The sequence below is a fragment of the Scyliorhinus canicula genome, chromosome 1 (assembly GCF_902713615.1).
Source record: "Scyliorhinus canicula chromosome 1, sScyCan1.1, whole genome shotgun sequence".
In the NCBI taxonomy this organism is placed as follows: domain Eukaryota; kingdom Metazoa; phylum Chordata; class Chondrichthyes; order Carcharhiniformes; family Scyliorhinidae; genus Scyliorhinus; species Scyliorhinus canicula.
In genome coordinates this window covers 101,347,758-101,365,620 of record NC_052146.1, presented here as the reverse complement: position 1 = coordinate 101,365,620, position 17,863 = coordinate 101,347,758, and the positions used below count along the sequence as shown (strand labels likewise).

The 17,863-nt window shown below is 49.2% G+C and overlaps 1 protein-coding gene across 1 annotated transcript in view; it reads right to left on the bottom strand.

The window, feature by feature from the left end:
* Positions 1-17,863, bottom strand: part of LOC119975033 (receptor-type tyrosine-protein phosphatase U-like) — a 1,028,343-nt gene that overhangs the window by 107,850 nt on the left and 902,630 nt on the right. Inside the window, exon 27 of the mRNA XM_038814894.1 lies at positions 17,629-17,764. Coding sequence (XP_038670822.1) covers positions 17,629-17,764 — 136 coding nt within the window. The remainder of the gene's footprint in view (positions 1-17,628; positions 17,765-17,863) is intronic.

The window sequence follows — 17,863 nt, the reverse complement described above, 5'->3', positions numbered from 1 at the left end:
CCCCCCCCCCACACAAACGCCGGTACTCTCTCCCCCCCCCCACCACACAAACGCGGTACTCTCTCCCCCCCCCACCCACACAAAGGCCGGTACTCTTCCCCCCCCCCCACCACCACACAAACGCCGGTACTATCCCCCCCCCCCCCCCCCACCACAACCAAAGGCCGGTACTCTCTCCCCCCCACCACACAAACGCGGTACTCTCCTCCCCACCCACCACACAAACGCCGGTACTCTCTCCCCCCCCCCCCACCACCACACAAACGCCGGTACTCTCCCCCCCCACCACACAAACGCCGGTACTCTCCCCCCCCACCACCACACAAACGCCGGTACTCTCTCCCCCCCCCCCCACCACACAAACGCCGGTACTCTCCCCCCCCCACCTCACAAACGCCGGTACTCTCCCCCCCCCACCACACAAACGCCGGTACTCTCCTCCCCCCCCCCCCCCCACAAACGCCGGTACTCTCCTCCCCCCCACACAAACGCCGGTACTCTCCTCCCCCCCCCACACAAACGCCGGTACTCTCTCCCCCCCCCACCACACAAACGCCGGTACTCTCTCCCCCCCCACCACACAAAGGCCGGTACTCTCCCCCCCCCCCCACCCACACAAACGCCGGTACTCTCCTCCCCCCCACACAAACGGCGGTGCTCCCCCCCCCACACAAACGCCGGTACTCTCTCCCCCCCCCCACCACACAAACGCCGGTACTCTCTCCCCCCCCCACCACACAAAGGCCGGTACTCTTCCCCCCCCCCACCACCACACAAACGCCGGTACTATCCCCCCCCCCCCCCCACCACACAAAGGCCGGTACTCTCTCCCCCCCACCACACAAACGCCGGTACTCTCCTCCCCCCCACCACACAAACACCGGTACTCTCCCCCCCCACACAAACGCCAGTACTCTCCTCCCCCCCACCACACAAACACCGGTACTCTCCCCCCCCACACAAACGCCGGTACTCTCCTCCCCCCCACCACACAAACACCGGTACTCTCCCCCCCCACACAAACGCCGGTACTCTCTCCCCCCCCCCCCAACACCGCCACACAAACGCCGGTACTCTCCTCCTCCCCCCCCCACACACAAACGCCGGTACTCTCCTCTCCTCCCCCCCCCCCAAACGCCGGGCGACGTTGATGATGTCGCCTGACATCCACCGACGCGCCACTTCCGCAGCGGGTGAAACTGACGGGTATAGCGTCAGTCCACTGCTGGCACTTTCGGGAACGGAGATTTACGGCTTAAAAGAAGGCCCCGACGCCGGAGTCGTCCGCGCTGCTTTTGCCCGCCGGTAATGGGCGTCACGCAGCTCTTCGGAGAATTTCGCCCCATATACAGAAGAGGAATCTGAGAGTATACCAGAGTGTTATTACCGTAAAAGTAATGTCTTGATGAGAAAATGGAGACCTGTACATATGCAGGCGGATGAAAAGTGGGCAGAAGTTCACCAAGTAGTGTTGCCGGTAGGGTATAGAAAGGAGGTGTTGCGAGTTGCAAATGAGGTACCAGTGGGAGGTCATTTGGGAATCAGGAAAACTCAAGCTAAAACCCAGAAACATTTTTATTGGCCTGGACTAAATAAAGATGTAGTTAAATTTTATCAATCATGTCACACATGTCAAGTGATAGGGAAACCTCAAGCAATTATAAAACCAGCGCCTTTAATACCCATTCCAGCATTTGAGGAACCTTTTACAAGGGTCCTAATCGATTGTGTAGGACCGCTTCCTAAAACGAAAAGTGGGAATCAGTATCTTTTGATGATAATGGAAGTGTCTACTAGGTTTCCAGAGGCCATTCCAGTACGTAATATTACAACTAAAAGGATTGTGGAGGAGTTACTTAAATTCTTTGCTAGATATTGACTACCAACAGAAATACAATCAGATCAAGGAGCAAATTTTACTTCAAAGTTATTCAAAGAAGTTATGGATAGCTTAGGAATAAAACAAATTAAATCAACTGTGTATCATACAGAAAAGCAGGGAGTATTAGAAAGGTGGTATCAGACATTAAAGACAATGTTGAGGGCGTATTGTCAAGATTATCCAGAGGATTGGGATAAAGGAATTCCATTCGTATTGTTTGCAATTAGGGATGCACCTAATGAGTCTACCAAATTTAGTCCTTTTGAACTAATTTTTGGTCATGAGGTAAGAGGACCACTTAAATTGATTAAGAAAAAATTGGTGGGTGAGAAATCGGAAATTACACTGTTGGATTACGTGTCAAATTTTAGGGAACGATTAAATAGAGCAGGTGAATTGCCCAGACAACATTTGAAAGTTGCACAAAATGTGATGAAATGGGTCGCGGATAAGAAATCCAAAGTTTGTAGTTTTGTCAGTGGGGATAACGTTTTTGTGTTGTTACCTGTGGTAGGTGAGCCTTTAAAAGCTTGGTTATGTGGACTGTATCAGATTGAAAGGAAATTAAGTGAGGTGAATTATGTTGTAAAAACACCAGATAGAAGGAAGACTCACCGAGTGTGTCATGTGAATATGCTTAAAAGGTACTTTGAAAGGGAAGGAGAGAAAAAGGAAGTTTTAATGATTCTAACTCAAAGTGACGAACCAAATCCAGATGACTGTGAATTTGACATGCCTCAAATTAAATTGGAAAACGAGGATGTTCTTAAACATTGGGATGAATTGTTAAGTTACCTTCCAGAGGAAAAGCCAACTGAACTGAAAGAGTTATTGATATCACATGGGCAAGTTTGTAGAGATAAATTGGGAAGTACTAAAATGGTTATACATGATGTAGATGTGGGAAATGGTGTTCCTATCAAACAACATCCATATAGACTTAATCCTTTAAAATTGGCACAGGTTAACAGAGAGATTGAGAGTATGCTGAAAAATGGCATAATTTCAGTGGGTTGCAGCCAATGGAGCTCACCCATTGTGATGGTACCTAAACCAGAGGGTACCCAATAGTTGTGTGTGGACTATAGAAAGGTGAATGCAGTTACAAGAACGGACTCTTACCCTATCCCACGTTTGAAGGATTGCATTGAGAAAGTGGGACAATCTGCTTTTATTTCCAACTTCCAGACATGGAAAGAACATTTAAAACATCGTATGGAGTTCTTCGATCGACTTCAGAAGGCGGGTTTGGTGATGAACCTAGCCGAAAGTGAATTTGGAGAAGCCCGAATCACTTTCCTTGAGGAGTTTCCGATACCCTCAAGACAAAGGGAAATAATGCGATTTCTTAGTATGAGTGGATTTGATCGAACATTTGTGCAAAAGTTTTGTGGCGTGATTACTCCACTGATGGACTTGCTAAAGAAACGTCAAAAATTTCAGTGCACAGCAGACTTTCAACAGACATGTGACTGCGTGAAAGCTGTGATCACCAATGCTCCTGTATTGGAGAATTGCAAGGGACTCTGATCAGATTGAACTGAAGTATCTGATTCTAAAGAGAAATGCCGAGGAGTAGAGGAATGGATGGATGGTGCAGAGACTTTCTTGTTCAAAGAGACTGTCAATCGAGAAGGTTTTCGGTTGGAGGAAGAAGAACAAAGAAACATTGACTATATTATTATACCTGTTTGCGTGTGTTGTTTTTTTTAAAACGAAAAGGTATATTTACTATGTACATTTCTTAGTGGATGGTGCAAAAGTGAAAAATGAAACCATCTTGAAGTTGATGGGTTTTGTTTTCTTGGGGGGGGAGGTGGCATGTGAGAGTACCTTTAAGAAATGGATGTTTAAACAATGTACCTTTAAGAAATAAGGCAGCTCATATTACTGATGTGATGTCAGAGGGTGGGGGGAGCTGCTGAGCTCACTACTGTTTTTTGGGAGTTTTCATTTCAGTTTTGAGAAAAAGAGCTTGGGTGTGTTTGTGTTTGCAGCGAGCTGGATTTGCTGTGATATCTGCCATGAAAGACTATCTCTGAATCATTTGGGTGATTTAAACTCATAATAGTAACGTCTTTAACCAGATGTTTTCTGTTTAAAGTTGTTAAGTTGTTTGAAGGTTTGAAGGAACATTTTGAGGGATTATTTAGTGTTGTATTATTTTAGGGGTTATCTTTGAAGTAAGGGTGTTAAACGGTTAAGTTGAATTCATGGAATAAACAATGTTTTGTGTTTAAAAACCCACGTGTCCATAATTGTAATACCAGACCTGGAGACCAAGCCGTGTGCTTCAAAAGCAACAATACATTAAAGGGAGAGGTTGGTTGAACTCCATGATACATTTTGGGGTTCTGAAAACGCCGCTCCCATAACAATAGGCAGTTTACCTACTGGCCAGGATCTCACAACAGAATCTACTGGAGAGAGATACGCAGGAGAGTCCCTTTGTCTGCCTCCCAAATGCAGGATCTCCCGATCCTGGTATCTGTGTAGTTTGGCGATTATCGCCCTTGGCTGATCCCCGGCCTTGGGCTTCGGTCAGAGTGACCTGCGTGCCCTGTCGATCTCCAGCGGCTTGGGGAAGCTATAACTCCCGACTAAATTGCCCAGCATCTGGGCCACATAGTCTATCAGGTCCATGCCCTCGATCCCCTCTGGCAGGCCCATGATTCAGATGTTTTGGCACCGAGATCAATTCTCCTCATCCTTTACTTTCCTCTTCAGGACCCCCTGGGTCACCACGAACCTTTTTATTTATGCCTCCAAAACAACAATCCTGTCGCTCTGGTCCAGGCTTGTGGTGCAGGCCTGGTTTAGCTCACTGGGCTAAATCACTGGCTTTTAAAGCAGACCAAGCAGGCCAGTAGCATGGCTCGATTCCCGTACCAGCTTCCCCGGACAGGCACCGGAATGTGGCGACTAGGGGCTTTTCACAGTAACTTCATTGAAGCCTACTCGTGCCAATAAGCGTTTTTCATTTTCATTTCATTTTTTCGATGTCTTTTCAGGTTTTTGGATCGTTTTCCCCTGAGTTTCCAGCTTCTTCCCCATCCTGCCGATTTCCACATACATGTCGACCAGAACCTCTGTCACCTTGACCACCACCTGGATCTCTACTTTAAATCGCCTCCATTATCGCCGTCAATTCCTTAGTCAGGAATATGGGGAGGGTGGATGAGTTTGGCGGGGTGTTTCCTGATGGCTTTTTGGGTTAGTTGTTTTTTGGGGGGTTTTCTCCACGGTGTAACCATCACGTCAAAATTGTTTCAGCAGTGGGGAGCTGAACTCACTCTTTTGAGATCAGTACTCCATTTTGAAAGAGTGCCCCAATCTCGTCCCCACACCCCCACCCACAGATAATGCCACCACTCGCAGGCATGGGCAATAATCATCCCTTCCTCTATGCATACCCTACTATGGGGGTTGCTAAGGCCCCCTTTCAGGACTCCCATATTTCAGGAACCCTACTTCACCCTCCCTACATTTATTAAACTTTTTACACTCCCTTCACCCCCTACCCTTCATACCCCCTCTTCCATGAGCATGTCCCCCCCAGGCCCCGACCCATGGCAGTGCCAATCTGGCAACCGGGCAGCCTGGCACTGCTAGTCTTGTACAGTGCCCATGACACCATAATAGGGCTAGCCAGACTCACTGCCAGAGTGCCAGGCTGTCATTGCCAGTGTGCCTGGGTGCTATGGGAGTCCTGCATGGCTGCTCTGTCCTTTCCCCAACCACTGCGGGGCTCTAATGGCCTCCAAAACCCACAGAGTGACCATCACACCTGGCAGACCAGTACTAATCAGCACCTGGATGACGCTATTCCAGTGCAGCTGGTGCCTCCCGGGTGCTGGGTGAATGCAGCCTCAAATAGGCTACGCATATTTAAATGAGCCTCATGGCTCACTTCAATATCATTACCTGGATCTTGCCCAGATAGGATGTGGTCCAGATTGCACCGGGTGCTGTGGGTCGTATCACTTGTCTGCGATTTTGCGCCTGGCGCGAAACCCAATTTGGTCTCCCCCACAATGCTCCCGGAACACCCAGATCAGTGCTGGGCGCAATACAGTGGAAAAATCATGCCCATGATAAATGTACACAAATAGAGTTAAATGGGTATATTCTGCAAGTTGATCGAAGTTGGGAAATCAATATTCATAGGATCACAGTACAGAAGAGATCATTTAGCCCATCAAGCCTGCACTGACAAATAAAACTACTCTATTCTACACTAATCCCACTTCCCAGCACTTGGCCCATAGCCTTGGAGTCTGTAAGGTGTATCCAGAAAGGCTTCTTGATGCAAAATGTAGATAGTCCAAGTAGGGAAGGGGCAATACTGGACCTGGTATTGGGGAATGAGCCTGGACAAGTGGTTGAGGTTTCAGGACGGAAACATTTTGGGAGTAGTGATCACAATTCCGTACGTTTTAGGGCACTTTTGGATAGCGTTGAGGGTAAGCCTCGGGTTAAGGTGCTAAACTAGAGAAAGGCAAATTTCAATTACATTAAACAGGAATTGAAGAATTTAGATTGGATGTGGCTGTTGGAGGGTAAATCAACATTGAACATTTGGGAGTCTTTCAAATGACATTTGATTAGGATTCAGCAAAGTCACGTTCTGGAGAGAACGAAGGATAAGTATGGGAAATTCAGGGAGCCTTGGATAATGAGGGATATTGTGAACATCATCAAAAAGAAGGCTTTTGTACGGTCTAGAAGGGTGGGAACAGTCAAAACCCTTGAGGAGTATAAAGAAAGTAAGAAGATACTTAAGCGGAAAATTAGGAGGGCTAGGAGGGGTCAGGAAATGTCCTTGGCAAGTAGGATTATGGTGAATCCCAAAGCTTTTCATCATATGTGAAAAGCAAGGGGGAGGCCAGGGAAAGGATTGGACCATTTAAGGACAGTGAGGGGAATCTGTAGATTGTGCCTGAGGTAATGGGCGAGGTACTAAATGAGTGCTTTACGTCAGTGTTCACCAAAGGAAAGGCCTTTGTGGAAGATGATTCTTAGGTAGGGTGTATGGATAGTCTGGGTCATGTTGACATCAAAAGGGAGGTGATACTGGGTATTTTAAAAGACATTAAGGTAGATACGTCTGATGGAACCATCAATTCAGCGAACACATGTAGTTGGATCTGAACAGAGGCTTTAATACACTAACAACAGAGCCAGCCTATTCGTCGTTGAACTCCATGAACTGGCAGGCTGGCTCTAAGGCACTGATCTTTATACATCGGTCCCAGGGGGAAGAGTACTGGGCGGAGCCAAGGGAGAAGCCCAGTACAAACTCTCGCGTACTTCCAGAGCGACTCCCCCTGGTGGTCGGTAGTGCAAATGCACTTACAATGGTGGATAGTAAACATATATATACAGAGTTATATTGGCAACTAGATACAGCATTGATCTTACAACGGGTAGATAACGAACATATATACATGGAGTGATATTGGCAACTATATATAGTGTGAAACACATTCACCACATTCACCCCCTGTTAAAAAATCAAGTCCGGCGGGGGTGATGGCTCAAAGAGTCAGCCTGTCCGGTGGACGAATTTTCCGTTTTGATCTGCGGAGCACCGGGGTTGCCGCCTCTTGCAGTGGCTGGTCGGGCGTCGAGGTCTGGGGTACGGTTGCCGGCTCCGGAGCGAGTCTTGCCCGAGCCTCATACACCTCCTGGTCGAATGGAGTATGGGGGCGTGGGGGGCGGGCTGGTGCTGGCGCTCGGGACTGGTGCGGTGAGCTCGCAGAATCGGGGGCGCAAGGGGACGGCCGCATAGGGAACGGGGAAAGGAGTTCCTCGGTGGGGGTAGATGGGGGCTGGATCCAGCGGGTGCCAGGTCCCGGAGGGATACTGTGTCCTGGCGACCGTCCGGGAACTCAACAAATGCGTACTGTGGGTTGGAATGAAGCAGGCGCACCTTTTCAACAATGGGGTCGGTTTTGTGCGCCCTGACGTGCTTCTTTAGGAGAACCGGGCCTGGCATCCTCAGCCACACCAGAAGTGAGACCCCTGTGGTAGTGCCCCTGGAAAAAATAAAGAGCCGCTCGTGGGGGGTTTGGTTGGTAGCTGTACACAGGAGGGATCTAATTGCATGGAGCGCGTCAGGGAGGACTTCCTGCCATTGGGAAACTTGGAGCTTCCTGGACCTGAGGGTCAGTAGGACGGTCTTCCAGACTGTCGCGTTCTCCCTCTCCACCTATCCGTTCCCCCTGGGTTGTAACTGGTAGTCCTGCTCGACGCGATGCCCTTGTCGAGCAGGTACTAACGCAGCTCGTCACTCATAAAGGACGCACCCCGGTCGCTGTGCACGTAGCTGGGGAAACCGAACAGGGTGAAGACACTATGCAGGGCCCTAATGACTGTGTGGGAGGTCATATCGGGGCATGGGATGGCGAAGGGGAATCGGGAGAACCCGTCAATAATGTTAAGGAAGTAAATGTTTTTGTTAGTGGAGGGGAGTGGCCCTTTGAAATCGATCGCAAGGCGTTCAAAGGGCCTAGAAGCCTTGACCAGGTGGGCCCTGTCTATAGAAGTGCGGCTTGCACTCCGCACAGATCGGGCAGTCCCTGGTGACCGCTTTTACCTCCTCGTTGGAGAAAGGCAGGTTTCGGGCTCTGATGTAGTGGGCGAGCCGGGTGACCCCTGGATGGCAGAGGCCATCGTGGATGGCTTTTAGGCGGCTGATTTGCGTGCTGGCGCATGTCCCGCGGGATAGGGCATCCGAGGGCTCGTTGAGCTTCCCCGGTCGATATTTGATATCGTAATTGTAGGTGGAGAGTTCAATCCTCCACCGAAGAATTTTGTCATTTTAAATTTTGCTCCTTTGCGAGTTGTCAAACATGAAGGCGACCGACCATTGGTCGGTAATGAGGGTGAACCTCCTACCTGCGAGGTAGTGCCTCCAGTGTCGGACAGTCTCCACGATGACTTGTGCTTCCTTCTCGACTGAGGAGTGTCGGAGTTCTGAAGCGGATAGGGTACGGGAGAAAAATGCAACGGGCCGCCCTGCTTGGTTTAAAGTGGCTGCTAGCGCTACCTGTAAGGTGTCGCTCTCAACCTGAAAGGGAGTGGACCGCCCGCATGGCTGCTTTGGCGATGTCGTCCCTGATGCAGCTGAAGGCTTGGCGCGCCTCAGCAGACAGGGGAAATAGAGTGGCCTTGACGAGTGGGCGGGCTTTGTCCGCATATTGGGGGACCCACTGGGCGTAGTACGAAAAGAGCCCCAAGCACCGTTTGAGGGCCTTGGGGCCATGGGGGAGGGGGAATTCTAAGAGGGGCGCATGCGGTCCGGGTCTGGGCCCAGGACTCCGTTCTCCATGACGTAGCCGAGGATGGCTAGTCTGTTTGTGCGGAGCACGCATTTCTCCTTGTTATATGTAAGGTTTAATTTTTGAGCCGTCTGGAGAAAACGGTGGAGGTTGGCGTCGTGGTCCTGCTGGTCATGGCCGAGATGGTAACATTATCCAGATACGGAAACGTGGCCCGCAGCCCGTACTGGTCTACCATTCGGTCCATCGCTCGTTGGAACACCGAAACCCTGTTAGTGACGCCGAAGGGAACCCGGAGGAAATGGAAGAGGAGGCCATCGGCCTCGAACGCCGTGTAGTGGCGGTCCTCCGGGCGGATTGGGAGCTGGTGTTATGCAGACTTCAGATCCACCGTGGAAAATACCCGATATTGGGCGATCTGGTTTACCATGTCTGCGATTCTGGGGAGGGGATACGCGTCTAGGAGCGGAAAGCGATTGATGGTCTGGCTATAATCGACGACCATGAAGAATTTTTCCCCGGTCTTGACGACCACCACCTGAGCTCTCCAGCGACTGTTACTGGCCTCTATGATCCCCTCACTGAGCAGCCTTTGGACCTCCATTCTGATAAATACCCTATCCTGCAGGCTGTACCGCCTGCTGCGGGTGGCTACCGGTTTGCAATCTGGGGTGAGGTTGGCGAAGAGAGGAGGGGGGGGCGATGCGCAGCGTGGCGAGGCTGCAGCTAGTGAGTGGGGGCAGGGGCCCGCCAAAGCTGAGGGTGAGAGCCTTGAGATTACATTGGAAATCCAAGCCTAAGAGGAGTGGCGTGCAGAGGTCGGGCAAGACATAAATTTTCAATTTGGAATAGCTAGCGCCTCGAACCGTTAGCGTTGCTGTAGTGCGGCCTTGGATTTAGATGGAATGGGAGTCCAAAGCGAGGGCGATAGTTTGGTTGATGGGATAAATAGGGAGGGAACAGCGTCTTACCAGCTCGGGGTGTATGAAGCTCTCTGTGCTCCCGGAGTCGAAGAGGCACAACGTGTTCTACCCGTTGATCTGGACCTCCGTCATTGAATTTCTCAGATGCTTGGGGCGAGATTGGTCGAGGGTGACCATGTTGAGTTGCGGGCCGCGTGGTGGGAGCCCGGGGGAGTTGAATTCTTCCGATCGGGCGTCTTGTTGAGTAGATGCCGCTGCATTCTGGCGGACTTGATGCAGGAACACTGCGCTGAGTTGCGGGCCATGTGGTGACTGCCCGGGGAGGTCGTACTCCTCCGATGAGCTGTTTGAGTCTGGGGATGCAGCTAGGGCCCGTGGATCGCACGTGGAGAGTGGTGATGAAGGTGGCGTCCAAGATGGTGGCCCCCATGAATCGCACGTGGCCGGCCGCATGGTGGAGGTTTTCCAATGTGGCGGCCCCCATGGATTGCATGTGGCGGGAGGGGGTGGAGCCTGAGCGTAGGCCGCAGCATTTCAGGCCCCGCGGGCCTGCTAGTGCTGGGGGCGATGTTTTTGGACTGTTGGGGTGTTGAGGGCTGGGGCCCTTCTGCTGAGGCACACTTTAGCATAGTGGCCTTTCTTCCCGCAGCTGCTGCAGGTCGCGGATCGGGCTGAGCAGTGCTGTCACGGGTGCTGACTTTGTCCACAGAAGTGGCAGGCTGGAGCAGTTGAATAACTGGTTTGGGGAGCTGAATAGTGGCAGGCTGGAGCAGTTGAATAACTGGTTTGGCGAGCTGAGTAGCTGGCTGGGGGAGCTGAGTAATTAGCTGGAGCAGCTGGATAGTTTGAGTAGTTGACTGGGTCAGTAGAGCGGCCGGCTGTGGCAGCGCGATAGCTGGGGGGCCTTGCAGCACAGGCTTGGGGGGTTCTCAGGTCGGGGGCCCATGCGGGGTTAGCGGGGTCCGCGGGAAACAAGTTGAGGCTGCGGAAGGAAACTTCCATCGTGATAGCAGCCTCTACGGTAGTCTCTAAGCCCTGGGCCCCATTTTCTAATAGTCTCTGGCGAACATAGCTAGATCGAAGGCCCGCTACAAAAACATCCCGCACAGCAAGCTCCCTATGTTCGGCCGCGGTTACGGCCTGGTAATTGCAGTCATTTGAGAGTTTGCTCCACTCGCGTGCAAATTCAGCTAAAGTTTCAGTAGCTCGTTGTCGGCGAGTCGTGAACACATGGCGGGCAAAGACCTCGTTCATGGGCCTAATATACATTTTGTCCAAAATCGCCAGTGCTGCGGTGTAGGAACCGGCTGGATTTAGTTGTGTAGAAATTCTGTGGCTTACCCTCGTGTGCAGTAGGCTGAGCTTTTGTTCCTCCGTAGTTTCAGCGGTGCTGATTTCGGCCAGGTAGGCCTTAAAACATTTCAGCCAGTGGCAGAAGGTTTCTTTTGCCTCTGCATCCTGCGGATCGAGTTCTAGGCGTCCTGGTTTTAGAGCGGATTTATGCTTTACTTCGGCAGCTTCTTAGTGTATTAAATTGATGGAACCATCAATTCAGCGAACACGTGTAGTTGGATCTGAACAGAGGCTTTAATACACTAACAACAGAGCTAGTCTATTTGTCGTTGAACTCCATGAACTGGCAGGCTGGCTCTAAGGCACTGATATTTATACATCGGTCCCAGGGGGAGGAGTCCTGGGCGGAGCCAAGGGAGGAGCCCAGTACAAACTCTCGCGTACTCCCAGAGCAACTCCCCCTGGTGGTCGGATAGTGCAACTGCACTTACAATGGTGGATAGTGAACATATATACACGGAGTTATATTAGCAACTATGTACAGCATTGATCTTACAATGGGTAGATAACGAACATATATATATCGAGTGATATTGGCAACTATATATAGTGTGAATCACATTCACCACGTCTCCTGGGCTGGGTGGGATTTACTCCAGAATACTGAGGGAAGCAAGGGAGGAAATTGCTGGGACCTTGACTGACATCTTTGTATCCTCATTGGTGACAGGTGAGATCCCAAAGGATTGGAGAATAGCTAATGTGATACCGCTGTTTAAGAAAGGTAGCAGGGATAATCTAGGAAACTATAGGAAACTATAGGCTGGTGAACCTATGTTGGAGAAAATTTTCAGGGACAGGATTTATACCCATTTGGAAACAAATGGACTCCCAAGCGATAGACAGCATGGTTTTATGAAGGGGAGATCATGCTTCACTATCTTGATCGAGTTTTTTGAGGAGGTGACAAAGATAATTGATGAGGGGAGGGCGGTGGATGTTGTTTACCTGGGCATCAGTAAAGCCTTTGATAAGGTGCCTCATGGCAAAATGGTACAAATGCTGAAGGCACACGGGATCAGTGGTGAGGTGGCAAGATAGATACAGAACTGGCTCGGCCACAGAAGGCAACGTTAAATTTTTTTTTTTTTTAAATGGTGCGGCCGTGCCAATCGGTGCCATGGTTCCCCAGAACGGCACTTTGCGGCTGTTTTCACGAACGGTGAGAGCAGGTGTGTTGGTGTTCGTGAAAACGGCCGTAAAGGCCTGGGAAATCGGCCCATCGGCAAGGGGAGAATCGTTCCTCGCCGTAAAAAAACGGCGAGCAGCGATTCGTGTCGGGGGGCAGCCGTGGGTGGGGGGGGGGGGGGGGGGGGGAGAATAGCGGGAGGGCGGGAAAAATGTCGGGAAGGCCCTCCCGCTATTCTCTGACCCGTTGTGGGGGGCGGAGAATCGCGCCCGCTGTGTCCCCTCCCTCTGTAGTAGTTCAAATTTCTCCCAAGATTCAGGGTTATTTCACTTAGAGGAAAGACAGGCAGGAAGGAAAAGGTGGTGGGCTCTGCCAATAAAAGGAAATAAGTACAGTTCTGAGGGATGATCTAGGCTCAGAAGATGTGGAGATGATTTGGGTGGGAGTGACAAATATCAAAGGAAGGAGGAGAATGGTAGGAGTACTATACAGGCCCCTGAAAAGTAGCTACGTTGTGGGAAAGAGTTTAAATCAAGAAATATCAAATGTATGTAAAGTTATGGACGACTTTAATTTTCAAATAGTTTGGATGAATCAAATTGGAATGGCTGTCAAGAGAATTAATTCATCGAGTGTATTTGGGATGGTTTTTTGTAGCAATATGTTATGGAGCCAACCAGGGATTAGACTATTTTGGATCTGATAATGTGTAATGAGGTAGGTTTAATAAATGATCTCAAAGTTAAGGATCCCCTAGGAAGTTGTGGTCATAGTATGATAAAATTTAGTATTCAGCTTAAGTGTGAGAAAATGGAGAATGAAATATCAGTGCTAAACTTAAAGTTGGGGAATTATGAAGGTATGAGGAATTGGCCAAAGTGGATTGATCATATGGATTAGTTGGTAAGAAAGTAGATGAGCATTGGCAGATATTTAGGGAGATAATTCATGACTCCCAGCAAAAATACATCTCAATGAAGAGGAAGGACCTTAAGAGGAGGAAAAACCTACCATGTGTAACTAAGGAAGTTAAGGAGAGTATTAAGTTGAAAGCAGAAACACATAAGATGACAAAAGTTAGTGGTAGACCAGAAGAACGGGACAGATTCAGAATGCAGAAAAGATGGATTTTTAAAAATTCAGGAAGGACAAAATAAATATGAAGGCAAACTTCTGAGAAACATAAAAACTGACAATAAGAACTTTTTAGGTACATTAAAAGGAAGAGAGATGTAAAATAAAGCATTGGTCCCTTAGAGGATAAACTAGAGAAATAATTATGGGGAACAAAGAATGGCAGAGGAGTTAAATAGATATTTTGCATTGGTCTTTACTATATAGGATATTACAAGCATCCCAGAAACAGTAGAAAAAATACACGGAAGGAGTAGAATAGAGTCAGCATCACAAGAGAATTAATTTCAAGCAAACTAATGGGGTTAAAGACAGACAAATCCCCTGGACATGATAGTTTGCACACCAGGATCATAAAGGAGGTAGCTACAGAGATCATGGGCGCAATTCTCCCAACGGGAGACTAAAAAGGGCGGAATTCCCCGCAGGGGGCCGAATTCGTGAAGGCCGTTGTGAACTCGGCCGATGTTCACGACGGCCTCGGAGCCCGCTCCCCGCACCTAATTCACCCCCACCCGGGGGGCTAGGAGCGGGCCTCCGTCTTTCTCGGCAGCAACCTCGTCACGCCGGGAATGTGAAGTCATCCGTGCATGCGCGGGTTGCCGGTTCCAATCCGTGCATGCGCGGATGACCTCATCGCGCAGATGGCACGAACCCGCGCATGCGCGGGCCGTCTTTCTCCACCACCGCCCGGCAAGACGTGGTGGCTTGATCTTGCCGGGCGACGGAGGGGAAAGAGTGCGTCCGTTTTGGACGCTGGCCTGACGATCAGTGGGTGCCGATCGCGGGCCTGTCCCCTCCCGAGCACAGTCGCGGTGCTCCCGTCCAAATCGGGCCCCTACATGCCCCAAACGGGCATCTGGCGCCCGTTTCACGAATGCAGCGACCAGGTGTGGTTGCTGCCGTGTTCAAACGGGCTTGAAGGCCCGGCCGCTTGGCCCATCGGCCTCGGAGAATCGCCGCTCATCGTAAAAAACGGCGAGCGCCGATTCGTGGCATGGGTCGGGCGTGGGGGGGGGGGGGGGGGAGAATAGCGGGAGGGAGTGAAAAATGTCGGGAGGCCCGCCCGCTATTCTCCCACCCGTCTTGGGGGGCGGAGAATCGCGCACTAAGTGCCGACACTGGAGTGAAAACCGGAGTGTTTCACTCCGGCGTCGGAGGCCACTCCTCACCCCCTATTCTCCCACCCCCTATTCTCCCACCCCCAGGGGGCGAGGAGCGGCGCCGCGTCAATTTCGTGCATGGGGGTCGGAGAATCGCGCTCCATGGATGCATTGGCAGTCATTTTCCAAAAATCGTTCAATTCTGGAATTGTTCCAAATGATTGGAAAACTGTCAATGTACCCTTGTTCAAAACGGAAGGAGCAGAAATGCAGGAAACTAAAGGCCAATTAGTCTAACATCAGGTATTGGAAAAATATTTAAATTGATTATTAAGTAAAGGATAACAGTCCATTTGAAAAGTCATAATCTGATCAAGCAGAGTCAGCATGGGTGCACGAAGGGCACATCATGTTTGATAAATTTACTAGAGTTCTTTGCGGAGGTGTTGGACTGAGTAGATAGAGGATAACCAGCCGATGTTGTATATTTCGATAAGGTGCCAGTATGCAAGGTAGGAGCTTATGGTATTGGCGGTAATATGGTAGCATGAATAGAGGATTGGCTCACTAACAATAAGCAGCAAGTAGCAATAAGGGGGTCTTTCTCAGGTTGAAAGGCAGAAACCAGTGAAATGTCACAGTGATCAGTGCTGGGACCTCAGCTCTTCACAAATATATATTAATAATTTGGAGGAAGAAACAAAGTGTACTGTGCCCAAATTTGTGGATGATACAAAGGTGGGAGGGAAAGTAAGTTGTAAGGAGGATATAGTTTACAGAGAGATATTGACAGGTTGAGTGAGTGGACAGAAAATGGGAAATCGAATTCAATGTGAAAAAATGTGTGATTGTTCATTTTGGATGAAAGAATGAGAAGGCAAATTATTATTTAGATGGTGAGAGACTGCAAAAATCTGTAGTACAAAGGGACTTGGGGGTTCTTGTTCATAAACTCCATAAAGTTAGCATATGGTTGCAGAAGGTAATAAGTAGGGAAGGCAAATGGAATGCTGGCTTTTATTTCAAAGGGCCGAAGTACAAAAATAGAGGTGTTTCTGCCACTGTACACAGTACTAGTGAGGCCGTAGTTAAACTACTGTGTACAGATTTGGTCCCCTTTTTTTAAGGGAAGATATATCATTGGAGGCCATACAGAGGAGGATTACTAGGATGATCCTAGGTATTGAGATATTACCATATGAGGAATGATCTGGGCAGCAGGGTAGCATGGTGGTTAGCATAAATGCTTCACAGCTCCAGGGTCCCAGGTTCGATTCCCGGCTGGGTCACTGTCTGTGTGGAGTCTGCACGTCCTCCCCCTGTGTGCGTGGGTTTCCTCCGGGTGCTCCGGTTTCCTCCCACAGTCCAAAGATGTGCGGGTTAGGTGGATTGGCCATGCTAAAATTGCCCGTAGTGTCCTAATAAAAAGTAAGGTTAAGGGGGGGGGTTGTTGGGTTACGGGTATAGGGTGGATACGTGGGTTTGAGTAGGGTGATCATGGCTCGGCACAACATTGAGGGCCGAAGGGCCTGTTCTGTGCTGTACTGTTCTATGTTCTATGTAAACAGGTTCCAAAGAATGTGCGATGATATAAGATTCTTATAGGGGTAGATAAGGTAAATGTTGGATGTTTCCACTCATGGGAAGGTGTAGGACCAGAGGGCATAGTTGCAGAATAAGGGGGTGCTTATTTAAGATGTATTTGAGAAAGAATTGTTTCACTCAAAAGAGCAGCAAATCTTTGGAATTCTTCACCCCAGAAAGCTGTGGAGGGCGAGTCCTTGAACATTTACAAGGTTGATATTAATAGATTTTTAATCAGTGGGGGAATTAAGGGTTACCGAGAGAAGGCAGGGAAGCGAACTTAGTGAGCATTAGACCAGCCATGATCTTATTAAATGGCGTAGCAGGTTCAAAGGGCTGAATTCTCCTATTTCCTTCTCCTATTTAGTTATGGCGTCTCTCTGGGACAAGCAGTGAGGACCGCAGAGAATAGAAATCAGTGGAGAAAAAAAGTTGATTTGCGGAACTAGGGCGGATTAAAGGCAAGGCAAGAACATCACATGTGACAGAGTTTAATGTCAGCATGATATTTACAAAATTTCAGACATATTATACAAATACTCTGCAGGACTGAAATTTCTGGTCACACATGACAGTACCAAATCAAAACAAATATGGATCAAAAGAAATTGGCCCTCGGGCTTCACCAACATACTCGGCAGAACCTGCCGATGTTGATCCAGCCTCCAAAGATTGATTTGCTCGAGTGAAGTGATAAATTTCAGGTCCCCTGCCTCACTGAGAGCTAGGCCTCAGTTAATTCCCAAGAGGAGAAAGCAGACTAATTGAGAGAGGGGGAGGTGGGGATCGATTCCTTTGAAGTCAGAGGAGCACTCCTGGTGCTCCTCACATGCGGACATTTTATTTAAACTGAGCTTTCGATGGTAGGCGCAGAACCCGAGGTATGCACTGCTCATGAATAACAGGTTTTCCGTTGGGGTATTTCAACAGGTGTTCGGCCCTTGATTTGTCATTTATGGGACACCCTAAAAAAAAGCATGAGTTCAGAATTGGGGCAAATGCCTGTCCAGGTTGGTGCTGAGAGTCAAACTATACAAAAGCATGCTTTGTGCACATTTTATGCCCGAAGAATGGGTTCAACACATACCAATTTCTACTTGCTTACATTTACATTGTTCTTAACACAAATGAGAGACAAATCTCCCAAATTTCCTTACCTCCCTACATTGCTTCATTTGCAAGGTTAATCAATGTACTAAATGGTCAAAGGGAGGTGGTTTCATGCTTTAACTCTTACCTCATTCAGAATAATGTTGACTCCCTGTGAGTGCAGAATCTTCACACAGTTGTAAACATCAATAACTGCTTCATACTCTACCAGGTCCAACATCGCATCCAGCACAATATAGCACCCGGTTCTCCCTACACCAGTGCTGAAATGCCCAAAACAAAGAGCAGATATTAAAATTTCATGAGCAGTAAACTGGCACTGAGTAGTTAACAATCTGTAATACTGCCCACATGACGCATTG